Source organism: Bubalus kerabau, chromosome 6, assembly GCF_029407905.1.
Source record: "Bubalus kerabau isolate K-KA32 ecotype Philippines breed swamp buffalo chromosome 6, PCC_UOA_SB_1v2, whole genome shotgun sequence".
In the NCBI taxonomy this organism is placed as follows: Eukaryota; Metazoa; Chordata; class Mammalia; order Artiodactyla; family Bovidae; genus Bubalus; species Bubalus kerabau.
This window is the reverse complement of record NC_073629.1, coordinates 57,718,188-57,740,351: the sequence shown is the minus strand read 5'-3', so window position 1 is coordinate 57,740,351 and position 22,164 is coordinate 57,718,188. Positions and strand designations below refer to the sequence as shown.

The 22,164-nt window shown below is 38.5% G+C and overlaps 1 protein-coding gene and 1 pseudogene across 1 annotated transcript in view; both read left to right on the top strand.

Moving 5' to 3' along the window:
* Positions 1 to 16,376, top strand: part of SH3GLB1 (SH3 domain containing GRB2 like, endophilin B1) — a 43,670-nt gene extending 27,294 nt beyond the window's left edge. The window contains exons 6-9 of the mRNA XM_055585287.1: positions 4,460 to 4,549; positions 4,919 to 5,019; positions 15,245 to 15,473; positions 15,921 to 16,376. Of these exons, the coding sequence (XP_055441262.1) occupies positions 4,460 to 4,549; positions 4,919 to 5,019; positions 15,245 to 15,473; positions 15,921 to 16,028 (528 nt within the window). The 3' untranslated portion in view covers positions 16,029 to 16,376. The remainder of the gene's footprint in view (positions 1 to 4,459; positions 4,550 to 4,918; positions 5,020 to 15,244; positions 15,474 to 15,920) is intronic.
* On the top strand, positions 5,993 to 13,138 carry LOC129655820 (60S ribosomal protein L34-like; annotated as a pseudogene).
* Positions 16,377 to 22,164: the final 5,788 nt, after the last annotated feature.

Below are 22,164 nucleotides of genomic sequence, written 5' to 3'. Positions count from 1 at the left end.
TGCCCCCAATCCCTCCCAGCATCAGAGTCTTTTCCAATGAGTCAACTCTTCACATGAGGTGCCCAAAGTACTGGAGTTTCAGCCTCAGCATCATTCCTTCCAAAGAAATCCCTGGGCTGATCTCCTTCAGAATGGACTGGTTGGATCTCCTTGCAGTCCAAGGGACTCTCAGGAGTCTTCTCCAACACCACAGTTCAAAAGCATCAATTCTTCGGTGCTCAGCCTTCTTCACAGTCCAACTCTCGCATCCATACATGACCACTGGAAAAACCATAGCCTTGACTAGACGGACCTTTGTTGGCAAAGTAATGTCTCTGCTTTTGAATATGCTATCTAGGTTGGTCATAACTTTTCTTCCAATGAGTAAGCATCTTTTCATGGCTGCCGTCACCATCTGCAGTGATTTTGGAGCCCCCCCAAAAATAAAGTCTGACACTGTTTCAACTGTTTCCCCATCTATTTCCCATGAAGTGATGGGACCAGATGCCATGATCTTCGTTTTCTGAATGTTGAGCTTTAAGCCAACTTTTTCACTCTCCTCTTTCACTTTCATCAAGAGGCTTTTTAGTTCCTCCTCACTTTCTGCCATAAGGGTGCTGTCATCTGCATATCTGAGGTTATTGATATTTCTCCCAGCAATCTTCATTCCAGCTTGTGCTTCTTCCAGCCCAGCGTTTCTAATGATGGAACTCTGCATATAAGTTAAATAAACAAGGTGACAATATACAGCCTTGACGCGCTGCTTTTCCTATTTGGAACCAGTCTGTTGTTCCATGTCCAGTTCTAACTGTTGCTTCCTGACCTGCATGTAGGTTTCTCAAGAGACAGGTCCGGTGGTCTGGTATTCCCATGTCTTTCAGAATTTTCCACAGTTTATTGTGATCCACACAGTCAAAGGCTTTGGCATAGTCAAGAAAGCAGAAATAGATGTTTTTCTGGAATTCGCTTGCTTTTTCCATGATCCAGCAGATGTTGGCAATTTGATCTCTGGTTCCTCTGCCTTTTCTAAAACCAGCTTGAACATCTGGAAGTTCACGGTTCAAGTACTGCTAAAGCCTGGCTTGGAGAATTTTGAGCATTACTTTACTAGCGTGTGAGATGAGTGCAATTGTGCGGTAGTTTGAGCATTCTTTGGCATTGCCTTTCTTTGGGATTGGAATGGAAACTGACCTTTTCCAGTCCTGTGGCCACTGCTGAGTTTTCCAAATTTGCTGGTATACTGAGTGCAGCACTTTGACAGCATCATCTTCCAGGATTTGAAGTAGCTCAACTGGACTTTCATCACCTCCACTAGCTTTGTTCGTAGTGATGCTTTCTAAGGCCCACTTGACTTCACGTTCCAGGATGTCTGGCTCTAGGTGAGTGATCACACCATTGTGATTATGTGGATCGTGAAGATCTTTTTTGTACAGTTCTGTGTATTCTTGCCACCTCTTCTTAATATCTTCTGCTTCTGTTAGGTCCACACCATTTCTGTCCTTTATCGAGCCCATCTTTGCATGAAATGTTCCCTTGGTATCTCTAATTTTCTTGAAGAAATCTCTAGTCTTTCCCATTCTGTTGTTTTCCTCTATTTCTTTGCATTGATCGCTGAGGAAGGCTTTCTTATCTCTTCTTGCTATTCTTTGGAACTCTGAATTCAGATGCTTATATCTTTCCTTTTCTCCTTTGCTTTTCGCTTCTCTTCTTTTAACTGATATTTATAAGGCCTCCTCAGACAGCCATTTTGCTTTTTTGCATTTCTTTTCCATGGGGATGGTCTTGATCCCTGTCTCCTGTACAGTGTCACTAACCTCATTCCATAGTTCATCAGGCACTCTATCTATCAGATCTAGGCCCTTAAATCTATTTCTCACTTCCACTGTATAATCATAAGGGAATTGATTTAGGTCATACCTGAATGCTCTAGTGGTTTTCCCTACTTTCTTCAATTTAAGTCTGAATTTGGCAATAAGGAGTTCATGATCTGAGCCACAGTCAGCTCCCGGTCTTGTTTTTGCTGACTGTATAGAGCTTCTCCATCTTTGGCTGCAAAGAATATAATCAATCTGATTTCAGTGTTGACCATCTGGTGATGTCCATGTGTAGAGTCATCTCTTGTGTTGTTGGAAGAGGGTGTTTGCTATGACCAGTGCGTTCTCTTGGCAAAATTCTATTAGCCTTTTCCCTGCTTCATTCTGTATTCCAAGGCCAAATTTGCCTGTTATTCCAGGTGTTTCTTGACTTCATACCTTTGCATTCCAGTCCCCTATAATGAAAAGGACATCTTTTTGGGGTGTTAGTTCTAAAAGGTCTCGTAGGTCTTCATAGAACCGTTCAACTTCAGCTTCTTCAGTGTTACTGATTGGGGCATAGACTTAGATTGCTGTGATACTGAATGGTTTGCCTTGGACACTAACAGAAATCATTCTGTCGTTTTTGAGATTGCATCAAGTACTGCATTTTGGACTCTTGTGTTGACCATGATGGCCACTCCGTTTCCTCTAAGGGATTCCTGCCCACAGTACTAGATATAATGGTCATCTGAGTTAAATTCACCCATTCCAGTCCATTTCTGTCGCTGATTCCTAGAATGTCGACATTCACTCTTGCCATCTCGTTTGACCACTTCTGATTTGCCTTGATTCATGGACCTAACATTCCAGGTTCCTATGCAATATTGCTCTTTACAGCATCGGACCTTGCTTTTATCACCAGTCACATCCACAACTGGGTATTGTTTTTGCTTTGGCTCCATCCCTTCATTCTTTCTGGAGTTATTTCTCCACTGATCTCCAGTAGCATATTGAGCACCTACTGACCTGGGGAGTTCCTCTTTCAGTATCCTATCATGTTGCCTTTTCATACTGTTCATGGGGTTCTCAAGGCAAGAATACTGAAGTGGTTTGCCATTCCCTTCTCCAGTGGATCACATTCTGTCAGACGTCTCCACCATGACCTGCCCATCTTGGGTGGTCCCGCATAGGGCATGGCTTAGTTTCATTGAGTTAGACAAGACTGTTGTCCTAGTGTGATTAGATTGACTAGTTTTCTGTGAGTATGATTTCAGTGTGTCTGCCCTCTGATGCCCTCTTGGAATACCTACCGTCTTACTTGGGTTTCTCTTTCCTGTTGGCTCAGATGGTAAAGCGTCTGTCTACAATGCAGGAGACCTGGGTTCGATCCCTGGGTCAGGAAGATCCCCTGGAGAAGGAAATGGCAATCCACTCCAGTACTATTGCCTGGAAAATCCCAAGGACAGAGGAGCCTGGTAGGCTACAGTCCATGGGGTCACAAAGAGTCGGACACGACTGAGTGACTGAGCGACTTCACTTTCACTTTCAAACCTATATTGGATAGTTAAAGCTGGTCATGGTGTGCTGTTGTACACATCTCTTTCTAGCTCTGAGGTCACTGACTTCATCTTGGTAGCTTGATATCAACTGTGGTGGAAGTATTTCTACCATTGAAACTCAGCACATTAGAGAATCTCCCCTCCCTCCCTACCGCTTCCCACGCACCCTCCTCCCCCAGTAAAGAGCCAGTTACTAGCACAGCATTGATTAAAGGTCACTCATAGCTTGCAAAAAAAATCCTAGCATATCTTATAGATAGTATTTCTGTTTAAAACATATTTTATGCAAAGTTTGGAAAGAAAACTGTAAAAGACATTTATGTGGGACAAAGAATCCTTTGAAGGAACCTTAGAACTATGTCCCTAGAATCAAGTATATGCTTGATAACAAAAGAAGTTAAAATCCTTGCTTCATTCTAAAGTTTTTTCATTTGAGAATGAAACCTGTATTTCAAAGTAAAGTAACTATAGTAATAACTGAGAATTTTTTGAAATATTTTATACATGTAAACTCGGAGAAGGCAATGGCACCCCACTCCAGTACTCTTGCCTGGAAAATCCCATGGACGGAGGAGCCTGGTGGGCTGCAGTCCATGGGGTCGTGACTGAGCGACTTCACTTTCACTTTTCACTTTCATGCATTGGAGAAGGAAATGGCAACCCACTCCAGTGTTCTTGCCTGGAGAATCCCAGGGATAGCAGAGCCTGGTAGGCTGCTGTCTATGGCATTGCACAGAGTCAGACATGACTGACTCGACTTAGCAGCAGCAGCAGCATACATGTAAACTGGTAATCTTAAGGTTTCATAAAACATTAAAATTTACCAAAGTTTATACTAGAAAATATATTGTCTGTCCCATAGTTTTCCTAGGCTTTTATGTTTATGTCATTAACCTTTGACATTGATTTTTTTGAGTTAAGCACCAGTAAGGAAGGAATCAGTCCTATCTAGATTAAGTAATATAGAAGAAAAAAGGTCTAGAAACCAGGGACCAGTTTAGGTACAAAGTAGAACCAGGGAACTGCCAGACTTTGGGGTTTGGGGAATTTTTAACTGTCTAAATGAATGTGCATAGCATGGACTAAGCCCTCTAATGAGATTCTAAAACTGCGTTACAATTTAAGTCTGAACAGGAATTAAGAATAACTCAAAGTGAATTTGATCGTCAGGCAGAGATTACCAGACTTCTGCTGGAGGGAATCAGCAGTACACACGTGAGTGTTCATTCCTTGGAAATTCATTTGGAACAGAAGGTTTTGATAGTCTTAGGGAAATTCTTAGACTAGAAACTGAACTTCCTTTTTAGTCACTTATCAAGATACTTAAATTGTAGCATTTTTCAAGATATATGAAGAAATATTTTAAATTTTCTTTACACCTTATCACCTAGTTTACTCACCATCAAATCCATTTGTTTTTTGTTTGTTTTATTTTTTTTGGCTAAATAGTTTGTTATTATATATTGTAGTAAAATACTAGATACTGATGATTCACCCTGAGTACAGTGTTGTACTCTGTCTCCCCTTAGCATTTGCCACTTGTAGATTATAGAGCTAAGAAGTGACTGTAACTTTCCTTTACAGGCCCATCACCTTCGCTGTCTGAATGACTTTGTAGAAGCCCAGATGACTTACTACGCACAATGTTACCAGTACATGTTAGACCTTCAAAAACAACTGGGAAGGTGGTAATTTCCTTTTCATACATGAAACTGCTGATAAGAGAGGAAATTTGGATTTTTTTTCTCATTTGAACTAATAATAGAGGTGAAAATATTATTAAAGGCTTTTATTAGCTTACTTAAAATCAGATTTTTTTTTTTTTTTTTTTTAAGGAAAGTGATTATCACACTTCTGAAATAAAAACATTTTGAACTCTTGGTACAGAAGAATGTTAACAGGGATGAGAAGATAATTTAAGAGGAATACCTTTTTATTGCTATGTAAAGAGAGCTTAAAAGCATTTGAAGTTCACTTTTCTCTTGTATACCTTTAGAGGTAGTTGAGGAAAATAAAATTATTGACTTTTAGTTGCCCTTAGAGATAAACTAATTTATATTTCATTATTTGTTCACCATTTAAAAAGAAAAGATTTTAGAGTGTTCTATAAAACTTCACACCCATTGATATCATTGAGTGTGGTATTATTTATAGCACATATGTAAAGCACATAGCCCAGTCATTTATTAAACATTTATGGAACACCTGTCATATCCAAGCACTGTTCTGTACTCTAGGATTATATCAGCAAACAAAACAAGCAAAATTGCTTATGTTTATGGAACTCACATTATAAGGTGTCATTATAAGGTGACACTGAAAATAAAATGGCATTCAGGACAGACATCTTCTCTGCTCTCACAACAAACGAAGTCTAGGTAGAAGTACAGACTACAGGTGGACAGGCCATGTGATAAGTAGAAAGATAGAGAAGTTCAGATTACTGTAAGGGACATCTAACTGTGACTCAAGTGAGTCTAGCAAAGATTCACAGATAAAAGTATTTTAGTAGGAATAATCTAGATGAAGAAAAGGGCAGGGAAGAATGTTCTAGGCAAAGGGGGAATATGTATATGGAAGAGCCAGAGGAAAGAGTGTGGCAAGCTCAGGGAACTGACAGTAGTTCATTGTGGTTGGATCACAGTGTTCAAGTTAAAAATGGGACAGGAGCTCTTCCAGGGACAGTATCAAGAGGCACTGAGAGTGGTCTAGCATTTGACATACCATTGTAAGCTGTCCTACAATACCGCCTCTAATGAAACCAGGCTGTCCCAAATCCCTGGTAATAGAATTATCTTTATACTAAGAAGGTTGGGAAAGCAGTAGAATCTACATGTGGAATATACCCAGGCCAACTTCGAGGAATTCACTGTGACCTAAAGTTCTTATCAGGTTGTCTAAAATGAAGAAATATATCAGCTGGGCTTATGGTGGTTCCCTGTATGCTGTATGTGTCCATGACAGATCAAGTACACTGTCCTTATTGAGCAGAAAATCATTGTGAAAGTGTTGAAAGCACAGAGTCAGAAAGTTAAGTTTTAAAATGAAGCTTTTTTGAGTAATAAAAAAAATCAAGAAGCCTTAAAAAAAAAATGGGGTGGTAGATGAGGCTGACAAAACATCGTCCACTAGAGAAGGAATTGGCAAACCACTTCAGTATTCTTGCCTTGAGAACCCCATGAACAGTGTGAAAAGGCAAAAAGATAGGACACTGAAAGATGAACTCCCCAAGTCATTGAAAGTGAAAGTGAAGTTGCTCAGTCGTGTCCGACTCTTTGTGACCCATCGACTGTAGCCTACCAGGCTCCTCCATCCATGGGATTTTCCAGGAAAAAAATACTGGAGTAGTTTGGAGAACAGTGGAAAAATTACTCCAAAAAGAATGAAGAGAAGGAGCCAAACCAAAAACACCACCCAGTTGTAGATGTGACTGGTGATGGAAGTAACATCTGGTGCTGTAAAGAACAGTATCGCACAAGAACCTGGAATGTTAGGTCCATGAATCAAGGTAAATTAGATGTGGTCAGACAGGAGCTGGCAAGAGTGAACACCAACGTTTTAGGAATCTGTGAACTAAAATGGACTGGAATGAGTGAATTTAACTGAGATGACCATTATATCCACTATTCTGGGTAAGAAATCCTTAGAAGAAATGGCGTAGCCCTCATAGTCAACAAGAGTATCTGAAATGCAGTACTTGAATGCAATCTGAAAAATGACAGAATGATCTCTGTTCATTTCCAAGGCAAACCATTCAGTATCACAGTAATCCAAGTCTGTGCCCCATCCAGTAATGCTGAAGAAGCTGAAGTTGAATGGTTCTATGAAGACCTACAAGACCTTCTAGAACTAACACCCCCAAAAGATGTCCTTTTCATTATAGGGGACTGAAATAAATGCAAAAGTAGGAAGTCAAGAGATTCCAGGAGTAACAGACAAATTTGGCCTCGGGGTACAAAATGAAGCAGGGCAAAGGCTAACAAGAGTTTTGCCAAGAGAATGCACTAGTCATAGCAAATACCCTCTTTGAACAATGGACATCACCAGATGGTCAATATCGAAATCAGATTGATTATATTCTTTGCCGCAGAAGATGGAGAAGCTTTAAACAGTCAGTAAAAACAAGACTAGGAGCTGACTATGGCTCAGATCATGAGCTCCTTATTGCCAAATTCAGAGTTAAATTGAAGAAAGTAGGAAAACCACTAGACCATTCAGGTATAACCTAAATCAAATCCCTTACGATTATACAGTGGAAGTGAGAATTAGATTCAAGGGACTAGCTTTGATAGAGTGCCTGAAGAACTATGGACGGAGGTTCATGACATTGTACAGGAGACAGAGATAAGACCATCCCCAAGAAAAAGAAATGTAAATAAGCCATATGGCTGCGTGAAGAGGCCTTACAAATAGCTATGAAAAGAAGAAAAGAGAAAAGCAAAGGAGAAAAGAAAAGATATACCCATTGGAATGCAGAGTTCCAGAGAAAAGCAAGGAGAGATCAGAAAGCCTTCCTCTGTGATCAGTGCAAAGAAATAGAGGAAAACAATAGAATTGGAAACACTAGAGGTCTCTTGAAGGAAATAAGCGGTACCAAGGGAACATTTCATGCAAAGATGGGCACAGTAAAGGACAGATATAGTATGGACCTAACAGAAGCAGAAGATATTAAGAACAGGTGGCAAGAATACACAGAAGAACTATACAAAAAAGATCTTCATGACCCAGATAACCACAATGGTATGATCACTCACCTAGAGTCAGGCATCCTGGAATGTGAGGTCAAGTGGGACTTCAGAAGCATCACTACGAGCAAAGCTAGTGGAGGTGATGGAATTCCAGTTGAGCTGTCTGTTTAGTCAAAGCTATGGTTTTTCCAGTAGTCATGTATGGATGTGAGAGTTGGACTAAAAAGGAAGCTGAGCACCTAAGAATTGATGCTTTTGAACTGTGGTGTTGGAGAAGTCTCTTGAGAGAGTCCCTTGGACTGCAAGGATATCCAACCAGTCAATCCTAAAGGAAATCAGTCCTGAATAGTCATTAGAAGGACTGATGCTGAAGCTGAACCTCCAAAACTTTGTCCACCTGATGAGAAGAACTGACTCATTTGAAAAGACCCTGACGCTGGGAAAGATTGAGGGCAGGAGGAGAAGGGGACGACAGAGGATGAGATGGATGGATGGCATCACCAACTCAATGGACATGAGCTTGAGTAAACTCCTGGAGTTGGTTAATGGACAGGGAAGCTTGGCACGCTGCAGTGTGTGGTGTCACAGAGTCGGACACAACTGAGTGACTGAACTGAGATGAGGCTAGAATAATGAAGCAGTGTCATTTCATGAATGCCCTTTAAGTAATGAGGAGTTTGAGATTTATATAATAAGGAACCATGAAAGCAGGGGAGTGATATGTAACATTTGAAAGAGGAACATCAAGAGAAGGAATAAGGAGAAAATATTAAAAACCCTCATCACTTTGGTTTTCCTTTCTGCATATTAATCCTTCAAAACTAGGCATAGAACAAAATTAGTCACTTCCACAAAACCAATTTTAAGCCCAAGGAGATTAGTACTTCCTGTTCATATTGTCCTGATGTTCTAGCAGTGCAGCATAGGGGTCGCTCTTAAAATCATTCATCCTTGCATTCTCCTTAAAGCCATTCAAAGGCTTGGAATGCATCCATTCAGACAAAATCTAGTCATTGATGCTCTGAGATAGGTACTATTATTATCCACATACAGATAAGGACTCAGAAGAACTGGTTATAAGATTAGTAAATATATTTTATTTTTAATAGTGGGAAAGTTTACGTATTGAGCTACAGTGGCAGGAGGTCTAGAGTTTTTTTGTTTTTGTTTTTTTTTAATTTAGCAGTACAGGTTCTTAGAAGGTAAAGATGGTCTTTCGGGGTTTTTCTGTTTGGTGTTTTGTTGTTTTTCTTTATACATTAATTCCCCAAAATTAACATCAGTAGAACTCAGTGGCTAAACAAAGGTTAATTATACTGGTAAGTTTGAAAGTAAAATTCCATGGTAAAACATTTTAAAAATCCTGTCTAGATATACAAACACACTCTGTGGAGAGAGCATATCTTTTTTTTTTCTTTTCCTCCAAAAATGTATATATAGGCTGTATTCACTGAGGAACAGATGCTCAGAAATGTATTCTTAACTTCAGAGTGAAACTTGAATTAGAAATTAGTTCATCATTAGAACCCTTTTACCCATCAGAGAAACATTTGCTTGTAATTTTTAAAAGCACTATTCTAAACATCAAGGATAGAGTATAAACAAAATAGATCATATTCCTGCCTTCATGGAACCTACATTCTATTTAGGGGTAGAGGGGAGTAGAAAATCAATACATTTTATCAATTACATAGTATATAAGAAGGCGATAAATGCACTGGAGAAAAATACAGCAGGGAAGTAGAGATTTACATAGTCAGGGAAGACACATTTGAAAGATGTGAGGAAATAAAGCACACGGGCATCTTAGAGATGCTCCAGGAGAGGAAGTACAAAAACTCAGAACCAGGAACGTAGCTGTATGTTCAGGTAACAAAAGAGAGTTTAGCTGAAGATTAATCAAGGAAACAGGGAGCAAGGCTTTGGAAACCACTCTTTGTGGACTTTGACCTTTACTTGGAGATAAAGTCTGGAGGATTTTGACCTGAAGAGGGACGTGATTTGATTTTAGCTTTTAACAAGATCATTCTTGCTGCTTTGTTGAAGATAGATGTTAGAGGGCAAGAGTGTGAGCTGACAGACCTCTTGGGAGCCTATTGCAATAACTTGGTCAATAATCCAATCAGGAGATGATGGAAGCTTGGATAGGGGGAATTGTGGTAGATATGGTAGAAGTGCTCAAACCCTGGGTGTGTTTTTAAAGGTAAAGACAGCAAGGGTTTGCTGATAGATGGTCTATATATGAGACCTAGAGGTGTCAAGAATTACTGCAGGTGTTGGCCTGAACAACTGAAGAATCAGAGTTTTGGTTCATTAAAATGGGGAATGCCCCAGGAGGAGCAGGTTGGGGTATGGGGAAGCCACGTCAGGTATATCAGGAGCCCAATTTTAGACATGTTAAGTTTGAGAAATAAAAGATTCAAGTGGAGATAATCAGTTTTAGGATATGCAAGTCTGGATATTGGTGAGGGGGAGGGGTGAATTAGATAAATTAGACATATGTCAGTATATCAAGGATATTTAAATCTCTGAGACTAGATGAAATTACCAAGGGAGTAAGTAGAGAGAGGGGCTTCCTTGGTAGCTCACTGGTAAAGAATACACCTGCAATGCAGGAGATCCCAGTTTGATTCCTGGGTCAGAAAGATCCCCTAGAGAAGGGATAGACTACCTACTTCATTACTCATGGGCTTCCCTTATGGCTCAGATGGTAAAGAATCTGCCTGCAGTGTGGGAGATCTGGGTTCAATCCCTGGGTTGGGAAGATCCTCTGGAGGAGAGCATGGCAATCCACTCCAGCATTCTTGCCTGGAGAATCCCCAGGGACAGAAGTTCCTGGCCGGCTGCAGTCCATGGGGTCACAAAGAGTTGGACACAACTGAGGACTAAGCACAGCACAGCATGAGTAGAGAGAGAAAAAAGACCAGGAGCTGAGCCCTGAGGTACTCCAACGAAGAGCTGAGGAACAAGCTAAGGAGAATGGTAAGGAGTGAGCAGTGAGGTAAGATGTAAACCACATGTGTGGCCTTGGATTAAGCTGTAAAAGGTGAGAGGAGTGTTTCACTGTGATCTCTAGATAGATCAAGTGAAAAGAGGGCTGTTAGTAGACCTTTGGATTTAGAACATTGAAGTCATTGCTGACCTGGACGAGTAGCTTTAATGGAACAGTGTGGGCAAAAGCTTGTTTGTCAGTGGAAGGAGAGAAACTTGACATTAAGTTTAGATAAGTCTTTCAAGGAGTTCTATAAAGAGGAATAAGGAAGTGAAGCACTAGCCAGAGGAGGAAGTAGAGTCTAGCCCATTTTTGTCTTGTTTTTTTTAAGATAGGAGAAATAAAAGCACGATTATAATCTGGCAAGAATGATACAGTAAATGGAGAAAATACAATATTGAAAAGAAAGGGAAGAATCGGTAGTGTGATATCCTTGAGAGGCAATTTTATACACAGGTGGAAAAATTAACCTTAAAATAATCTTAGGGGCATAGATATAGCTCATCTGTATGTAGTAGGAGGAAGGATGACCAAAAGCTTGGAAGTTTCCTGATTGTTTTTTTCTCCTCTTAGATAAAAAGGAAGCAATTCATCAGCTGATTATAAAGGTTAAGGGAGAATTGCTGAAATTTTGCAGATGGATAAAGGGGCATGAAAAGTAATCAGGAGAATGTTAAGTGGATAGATTTTAGAGAAATGTAGTGTAGTTGCCAGGCAGCATTGTGGACCCACTTGTCCCTACTTAACTGAGTGTGAGACTACACTATGATTTTGTATTTTTTCATGTCTATGATTTTATATTTTTTCATGTCTTAGATACATGGATACTGAATAGATAATTAGGGAGATCTTTACCAAATGAGTAGTATGAAGTAAAGGACATGGGATTTGAAGGTATGTGCAAGGCGGGTGATTCTGATAATTTACCTTGGACACAAATGGCATGCTGGTAGGATAATAGATGGTAGGTCTATGGTAGGACTATAGATCCGAGATCAGTTCAGTTCAGTTTAGTCACTCAGTCATGTCCGACTCTTTGCAACCCCATGGACTGCAGCACACCAGGCCTCCCTGTCCATCTCCAACTCCAGGAGTTTACCAAACTCACGTCCATCAAGTTGGTGATGCCATCCAACCATCTAATCTTCTGTTGTCTCCTTCTCCTCCTGCCTTCAATCTTTCCCAGCATCAGGGTCTTTTCAAATGAGTCAGCTCTTCGCATCAGGTGGCCAAAGTATTGGAGTTTCAGTTTCAACATCAGTCCTTCCAGTGAACGCTCAGGACTGATCTCCTTTAGGATGGACTGGTTGGATCTCCTTGCAGTCCAAGGGACTCTCAAGAGACTTCTCCAACACCACAGTTCAAAAGCATCAATACTTCGGTGCTCAGCTTTCTTTATAGTCCAACTCTCACATCCATACGTGACTACTGGAAAAACCATAGTCTTGACTAGACGGATCTCTGTTGCCAAAGTAATGTCTCTGCTTTTTAACATGCTGTCTAGGTTGGTCATAACTTTCCTTCCAAGGAATAAGTGTCTTTTAATTTCATGGCTGCAGTCACCATCTGCAATGATTTTGGAGCCCAGAAAAATAAAGTCAGCCACTGTTTCCACTGTTTCCCTATCTATTTGCCATGAAGTGATGGGACTGGATGCCATGATCTTAGTTTTCTGAGTGTTGAGCTCTAAGCCAACTTTTTCACTCTCCTCTTTCATCAAAGGCTCTTTAGTTCTTCTTTACTTTCTGCCATAGGGTGGTGTCATTTGAATATCTGAGGTTATTGATATTTTTCCCAGCAATCTTGATTCCAGCTTGGAATCTGAGATAGGCTTGTTGAAATGAGAGTACTAGGGGAAAAGATGATAGAGAATGGAATGTTGGGAAATATGATTATTGTAAGGGTTATAGTTTTTGGAACTGATAAAGTCTAGATGAGGCATTGGTAATGGATAGCTGAAGTAGGGTCAGGCACAGAATCACTAGGAGAGAATAGTCCATGGATCTGATAGGCCAAAGTGTTCAAATAATTAGATTAATTAGAATCAAATAATTAGAATTAATTAATTAATTACTTAGAATCACCCAGAATTAAGATATACTGGCAGTGAGCCAGAAACTAAAATTCAGAGATAAAGGGGAAAAAAAATAAGACACCTGTAGATGATTGCAACAAGAGGTAGTTGATAGTTGAATAGCGTGAAATTCAAAAATTTGGTAGGAGTAATCTTGGTGAGGGAGAAGAATATAGGAATGGAAATGAGCATGCAGCTCCTACAGCTTCCACCTCTAGGCTCAATGATACATGGAGTGTGGGAGAAAAACACAAGCATCAGGAGGTGAAAGGAAAGTTTAGAGAAGAGGTTAAGGATTAAGAAAATTTTGCTGACTAATTTCCAGATGGCACAGGAGTCATAAAGAATAAAACTGTATTTTATGAAGAGATTAATTTCACCTACCTTTACCAATGAAGCATTTTATATTTTAACTAGTGATACCAGTTTAATGGCAGAAAGTAAAGAGAAGCTAAAGAGCCTCTTGATTAAAGTGAAAGAGGAGTGTGAAAAAGCTGGCTTACAACTCAACTTTGAAAAAATGACAATCATGGCACCTAGTCTTATCACTTCATGGCAAATAGCTGAGGAAAAAGTGGAAACTCTGTCAAATTTCATATTCTTGGGCTCCAAAATCAATGTGGATGGTGACTGCAGCCACAAAATTAAACGATGCTTGCTCCTTGGAAGAAAAGCTATAACAAACCTAGATAGTGTATTAAAAAGCACAGACATCACTTTGCTGACAAAAGTCCTTATAGTCAAATCTATGCTGTTTCTAATAGTAATGTATGGATGTGAGAGTTGGACCATAAAGAAAGCTGAGCACTGAAGAATTGATGCTTTTGAACTGTGGTGTTGGAAAAGGCTCTTTAGAGTCCCTTGGACTGCAAGGAGATCGAACGAGACTACTACTGAAGGAAATCAACCCTGAATATTCATTGGAAGGACTGATTCTGAAGCTGAAGCTCCAGTACTTTGGCCACCTGATGCGAAGAGCCAACTCATTTGAAAAGACCCTGATGCTGGGAAAGGTTGAGGGCAAGAGGAGAAGGGGGCAACAGAAGATGAGGTTGTTGGATGGCATCACTGACTCAATGGACGTGAGTTTGAGCAAACTCAGGGAGATAGTGATGGAGAAGGAAATGGCAACCCACTCTAGTATTCTTGCCTGGAAAATCTCGTGGAACAAGGAGTCTGGTAGGCTACAGTCCATGGGGTCGCAAAGAGTCGGACACAACCGAGCGACTTCACTTTCACTTTCAGGGAGATAGTGAAGGACAGGGACGCCTGCATGCTGCAGTTTATGGTGGTCCCAAAGAGGCGAACACAACTTAGCAACTGAACAACAATGAATTTTAATAGGATTGTTTTCAACCTTAGAAGTGGTTGGATTAGAATGACTATAGGCCAGCCATGTTACATTTTTTTCTATTTAGTATTATGGAGCAACAGTAAGCTTAAACAGAAAATTCTAATTATCTTTAAAATATTTGTAAGCACATTGATAAAAAGATTTCACTAATTTGTGATATCTTCCCTATTCTTCCATTGAGTCTTCATTATGTTATCAGTCATAACATATTATTTGAATGTCTATCCCTTCACCTGTCGGCAATCCATAAAAGAATGGTATTGTTTCATCTTTATATCTCAGCTTGTTCTAGTGATGCTGGACAAGGAGATACTCAGTAAATATTTGAATGAACAGGAAAATGTGAAAATCTATTTTATGAAAAAGAGTTGTTAGTCAAATATTTCTCAAAGAATTAACTTGAAAACTTTAATCTGTGGTAGTATCTGACATTTAGGTAAGTTTTTCATCTGGTTTTTTTTTTTTAATTTAAAAATTCATAAAGGAAGGAAAAGGTTAATAAAACATACAGCAGAAAATTGAAGTATTATGAATCATTTTTCTGGAGAAAAATAATTTAAAGTTTATACTTGTAAAGATGACTTTGAAACAGACTTTCAAGGATTTTATATTTAAAAATAACCTGCATTTTCTCTAATGTAATTGATCCAAGAGGGGTAAATAGCACACTTTATCATTAAAATGTTAACATCTTTTAAATCTTTAGCCAGTGGAGGTTGGTAGAAGGTAAATACTGCCACCAAGTGGTGATATACAGAAACTTTGGTCCTGTATACATAACTGGCAATTTTCTTTTCAACAGTTTTCCATCCAATTATCATTCTAACAACAACCAGACTTCTGTGGCACCTGTACCGTCTGCTTCATCGAATGTGATTGGTTCCTCTGCCTTGACTTCAACAAGTAGCCTAGTAATCACCTCTCCTTCCAACCTCACTGACCTGAAGGAGTGCGGTGGCAGCCGGAGGGCCAGGGTTCTGTATGATTATGATGCTGCAAACAGTACTGAATTATCACTTCTGGCAGATGAGGTGAGTAATGTGGATATAAAAAGAAAACTGTATCATAGATTGACTTAACCTTCCAGTATAACAAAATGACTTAACCTTCCAGTATAACAAAATGCAAATTCATTATTACTTATTTAGAAATAGTTTATTATGAATGTTTTCATAGATTGCAGATGATTGTATTAATATTTTATAAATTTTTAACTACTATTTTTTAACAAAATAGAACATCACAGAACTATTTAAAGCTTTTAACTGCTAAATAATTAGATTTCTAAAACTGCCTCTGATAAAACCCTTTATCTTTCACATTGATGATAATTTTTATGATGTGATAATGGTGTTTGTTTATGGTAATATTTATATTTTTATAGTGAATAATTTAAAATTTAAACAAATTAAATCTGATTAGTTTTTGTGTATTTATTTATTAATATAGTTAATAACTGGAAATGTTTTATTTTGTAGGTAATCACTGTTTTCAGTGTCGTTGGAATGGATTCAGACTGGCTGATGGGTGAAAGGGGAAACCAGAAGGGCAGGGTGCCAATTACCTACTTAGAACTACTCAATTAAATAGGTGGACTATGGAAAGATACCATATTTATATATAATTAACTCTTAATAAAGCAGGTTTAAGTATCTTTCATGATAATGTCTTAAGAAACTGAAAAGAAAATACCAACCATCAGAAACTGGCCTTTCTGCCAATAAAATTGCATGGTAAATATTTCATTACAAAAGTTATGTTAGAGCTTTCATGCCAAGAATGTTTTGTTACAAAATTCTCTTTCTACTGAGGTTTCACTAATACATACCTTCTACTTTTGAACCCCAAGTTAAAGCAGAAGAACTGTTTTCTACTGGATTTTTCATTAATGGCAAGCTTTTTCTTTTATGTAAAATAAATTTATTGTGAATTGATATCAGTGACTCATTTATTAGGTATAATTAATAGCCAAAGAATAAAGTTAAAATTTGTTTTTAACTTGGTTTAAAAAGAGCTCTAGGATATAAACCTCTTTTGTGAAAAATAGAATGTTTCTGAATGTTTTCATAAACAAAAACTTAGTTATACCATGTTTACTTTATTTTCCAACAGTTATTGAATGATGACAATATTCTGTTTCAGTGAGTTATTTTGAGGGCTTTTTATTAAACACTACTGAATGATTTATTCTAAGAATAACTAGTCCTCAAGAAGTATTACCATATTTCTCTAGTACATTTGCAGTTAAGGTTCTAAATCATCTGGGACAAACTCAATTCACTGAACAATGTTTCTAAGGTTGTTCAGTTGGCACCATTTAATCCATAATCAGAATTGGATGTGTTAAGATATTGTAGTACAGTAAAGAGAATTTGTTCGTATTCAACAACAAATCCTTATAAAAATATGGATTTGCACAGCTGTGTTTGTTATAGAGTAAATTGTATGCAAATAATATACTTTTGGTTACTTTAAGCCTACAAATAAATTTTAAAAATTTACTAATGAACTTAGGTTATCCTAATCAGGCTCTCTAGTTCACACACTAATGAAACAATTAGTAATATACTTGGAATCAGAAAATTGCTGTGTGGGCTATTGCTATGAATCAGCAGATTGTTTCCATGTCAGGACTTCTGCTCTTGTTTTCATTCATTCATCAAACATTTGTTGGGTGCTAGGCACTGTGCTGATTAGCTTGGAATATGACCCTGACCAAGATGCACCAAATTCTTCCCCTTATAGATCTTAAAGACAGGTAGAGAATACAGAAAAATAAGTAAGCAATGGTCATATAACAGCATAGGTGTCATGATACAAGGAAAATGCAATACTGTGTTTTGGAGCTTTGGGAGTCACCTAATTCAAATTTGGGTAGTGGGAGATGGTTTGGAGAGGAAGTGTTCCAGGCAGAGGAAAAAGTTACGCCAGGCCTGGTTCAGGCCTGTACGCCAGAGTGGTTCAGTCTGGCTTACACGTTAAGTATAAAGGTGTGGTTAATTTCTTTAGGAAATGTTAATGTGCCAAATGATATGTTTTGGTACTTTGAAAAATGAATATTCAGCACAAAAGATGTTTTAAAATGGTGTTTAAGAGTTCTTAATGAGAGCTTGGTGAACATGTTGATAATTCAGTTTACAGTCCAAATTTTAACAGTAGCTGTTACATTTCTATTCTGTGAGACAAATTTCTCTGCAGTTTTATAGTTGTAAAAGATGATTTGATTCACCCTGTGAATTTCCATACTGTTAATCCCCAGAGCTGCTCATGCTGGTTAGTTAGCCATAAAACCACTTGAGTGAAGCTTTTTCCCCCAGAAAGGAAGCTCTACAGCCAGACAAGGGCACCATCTATTAAGTAAATCCAGATTTAGGCTTTAGAAGATCAGGTCAGCTTTAATAGCAACTGTAAATTAGGCTTATGGGAAGTAGAGTAGTAAAAGGGAAAAAATATGAGTAGTGAAGTGAAATTGTCCTGGGTTCAAATCCAGTCTTCTTCACATACTGTGCTCTTTGAGCTTCAGCTCAGATGTCATGTAAACTGCCATTTCCTTGGTAGTAAAATGGGGATAATAATTATGCCACCCTAAGGTTATTGTGAGGATTTTATAGCAAAAAAAAAAAAGTTTTAAAAATAGTAATAAAATATCTATAAAATCTATACCTGTAGATTTTATAACTATCTTGTATGTTAGATAATTTGGGGGGAAAAGCTTGGCACACTGTAGAAATGTGCTGTAAAAATTTTTCCCCTTGTTAGGTTCCGTAGCTTCCTGACTGTTGGCCTTGTTTACAACTGTGAATCAGAGATTCATCTTCTGTGTCCATGCTCTGTTCTGTTCCTTATTGATTGTGTTTTGCACCCTGTTTAAATCAGATCAATATCTAGGTTTAACCTCGCCACTGTCAGTGTACATTTTTATCAGAACCTTCTGCTTTCCATCAAATGAATGTTGCTTATCCTAACCCAATAATGTACAGTAGCCTTCAGTAATATTAGAGTTCAAAGGTTTTTTTGTGCCTTTGTCCACCACAAATCCAGCACAATATGTAAATTTGTTTTTATGTTTATTTTTTATTTTAATGGAGTTTTGTTGGGTTCTTTGGAGTCTTTTGGATTTGTTTTATTTTGGTTTGGGCTTATTTTATAAGATCATAGGTTTAATTTTTACTCAGGTAAAGGTCTGTAGGTTCTTAGGCATGGAAGAAAACCTTGGGAAGCCTATTAATTCATGGTGCAATTTAGAATTACTTAAATAATGTCTGTGGCCCTGAGCTTAATCTAAAGATACAGTAATATGAAGGATGCATATATGAATGAAATAGTAAACTTGGAAATAATCGTAGGCTCTTTTTACAAACAGAAGTAACTGATTATCTCTTTTATTTGTCCTGAAGGTAATTAACTTAAAAGGTCATTGCATTAAATTTTTTGTTGTGCTGATCAGAAAAATTCATATTGTAGGAGACTAGGTCCCAGAAATGGGAATGTGCCTCACTCTGAATAATGTGAGAAATAAGAAGCCTGAGGCCAGAGTCACTAGTGGGTTAGAGTTCATCCTCATAGTCTGCTGTTCTCCACCAGAACAAAGGAACAGGATGTAAATGGAGGAGCTGGTCTTGGGAGGACATGCAGAAGATGAAGGAGCACAGGACAAAAAGCAACAGCTTTGTTTACCCAGGAAGGTCCAGCTTGCCTCCATGCTTTTTTGAAATGATTCCTTAAAAATATCTTCCCTAGCTCCGGAACACCTGAAAGTCTGAAATATGTTGCCATAATATGTAGCACTTCAAGTCTGAGTGAGAAGCCTTAATAACAGGAGGCTTTGCAATATGACCTACAGCCAGCTTTACTTCAGGGGCTTCCCAGGTGGCGCTAGTGGTAAAGAACCGGCCTGCCCATGCAGGAGACATCAGAGGCAAGGGTTTGTTCCCGGGGTTGGGTCAGTCCCTGAGAGGAAGGGGAAGGCATGGTAACCCAATCTAGTACTTTTGCCTGGAGAATCCTATGGACAGAAGAGCCTGGCAAGCTACATTGTATATGGTTGCAAAGAGTCGGACACAACTGTAGCGACTTAGCACAGCACAGCTTTGCCTCAGCCCCTTCTCCAAATGATTAAGGGGCTCTTACCTCATGGTGAGACTCAAATGGGGCTGTAGTGTTTGTCCACAGCACACCTGCCCTTTCTCCCACATTATCCTAATGGGAAACTGCTCAGTAGCGAAGTGGTTCTCAGTCTGAGACCCCCCAGGACAGGCAATATCAGCATCACCTAGGAATTTGCTAAAAATGTTAATTCATATGTCCAAGTACCTTTTTTGGTACTTGTCTTCAAGGGGCTATAAAACTAGTCTTAGTTCTCCCATGTAACATTTTAAAATACATTTCAAGACAAAAACTGAATTCTGATCTTTTCCTGTGTTCTAGTACTAATTGTAATTAGTTACTTTAAATTATTTGTTTAGTATGTATGTATCTGTCACTCTGGAATGGAGGCTCCTGAGATTGAGACTGTTAATTCTTTTGATCACAGTTAAATTCCCAACTCTCAGCCTGAGACCTGGCACATAGTATATACTCAGTATTTGTCAAAGAAAGAAAAAAATGCAACTCTTAAGCCTTATCCAAGCTCCACTGAAACAGACTCTGGGAATAGGACCCAGCATTCTGTCTTTACAAGTCATTTAGGTGATTGTTACCCTCCTAAGTTTGAGACCCACTTGCATAGAATAAAGATAATGTGCCTTTTACCTTCAGGCCTGCTATCTGACATCACTTGAAAATTCTCCCTGCCTTTTGTATACCAACAACATTTATCTTAAGTGTAGAGGAGCCTCACTCTGGGCTGTATTAAAGTGGGTGTGAAGGTATAAATGTATGCTTAGTATAAGAAAGAACAATACCACTTAGAATGCCTGTACTTGATTGATGTGAAAGGTTTCTAGGGATGGAAGTGTTTGTCTGAAGAAGGGTAAGCATTACCTCCACCCACATTTCCACTCTGCACAGTCACAGTTTGACATCAAACCATTTAAAGTTATATCAGACTAACATGTACATCCTGGTGCTCGGGCTGCTAAGCTCTGCTCTCCCTATTTTAAAGGAGACCTTATAAGAATCGTAAGTGCTTTTTTAAAAAATACAGGTCATAAATGCATTGGTAAAAAAGGAGGGAAAAAGTACATAAAGATAAAAATCACTTACAATTCCACCATCCAGGGAGAGCTACTGTTATCTAGGTGTATAGACTTAGAGATTCTTCTGTGCTTTTGTAGAATTTTTTAAATGGGATCAAGTTGTACATACTGTTTTGTAACTTTTTTTTCACTTGACAGTGCCATGACTATCTTGCCGTTTCAAAATATGTTTCTATATCTTTTTTAATGGCTGCATGGTATTTCATCTCCTGTGCCACATTTTATTAAACTACTGTTTTTAGGTTGTTTCCAATTTTTCACTAATAAACTGCTTTAAAGGACATTGTGTTGTTAAATCTTTTATGTATTCTTAATATTTCCTTAAAGTGAATACTTGAAGGTGGAATTGCTGCTGTAGAGTATGCCACTTTATAAAAGCTTTTGTCACTGCCACTTTGGCCCCTAGAAAACTTACCAGGTTATACTTTTATCAGCAGTATAAGAAAGAATGCTATTTATTTTTGGAGGGCTTCCAACTGAATGTTTTTAGAAGCTTCAGTTTAAAAGTAAAGGGTGAGAGGAAGATAAAAATACCCTGCAAAATTAAAGCCAAGATCACTCTTAACTTATTCTGGCAGAACACCGTTTACTGTTGTACCTTCTGGTACGTGTTTTGGGACGCTTGGGGAATGTTTGCAGCACTGGCTTTCCCCTTGCTTTTACTCGGTCTCCTGGAAGCACTACCACCTCTCTGGCTTCTGCTGACAGAACAATCCTCAACAGACGAGAATCCCGTGATAACTTTGATGCAGGCCTATGGTTGCTTTTAGAGAACGTGGACATAATAGGGGAAAGTAAAAACTTTGGAAAGTAGGCAGAACATTGGCTTTTCCATTCGGTTGCCTGGTTTTTGTGTCGGTCACCTCTGAGTCTGCTCATCAGTAGAAATGAGGATAATAAAATCTACCTTGTAGGCTTAAAAGAATTAGCCATATTATGGACGAATGCCTAGGACCTAGTAGATAATAACTTAGTAGAATTTCCACCTGAGTTTTTTAGAGCAGTTGCTATTATCTACCTCAGTGAAGTAGTACTGCCATTGCCAAATAAAACCTTTTGTGAAAGGCGTCACAATAAATGGACATTGCCTTGTACATCCGACTTTTCCTACAAAATTTACTTCTTAAAGGATGTCTCATTTTTTCCACACATTTAACCTAATCATATAAAACTCCCGACAGGTGACTAATAGAACATTTCAACTACTATGCTTTTATGGCAGTATATCAAAATGGTAATGATAATATTCTAAAATGGTGAATTGGACATGTCAGGCATGCCAGACTTCTGACTGAAACCCCACCTTTGGCCTACAGCTGATCTTTTGGCTTTGGCTGGCTTGTCTTCCACCTGTGAGAACCTGACACAGAGGGCTCAGCTCAGTAAAGATAATGATAATCAGTTAAGCCTCAATATCTGCAGAGTAAGAACACAAAAGTGATTCATTCATAATAACATTTATTTAGAGAAGTATCTGAATTACAAAAATTTCTCAGCAGTATTTCCAAAAGAGAGATGTCCCAGA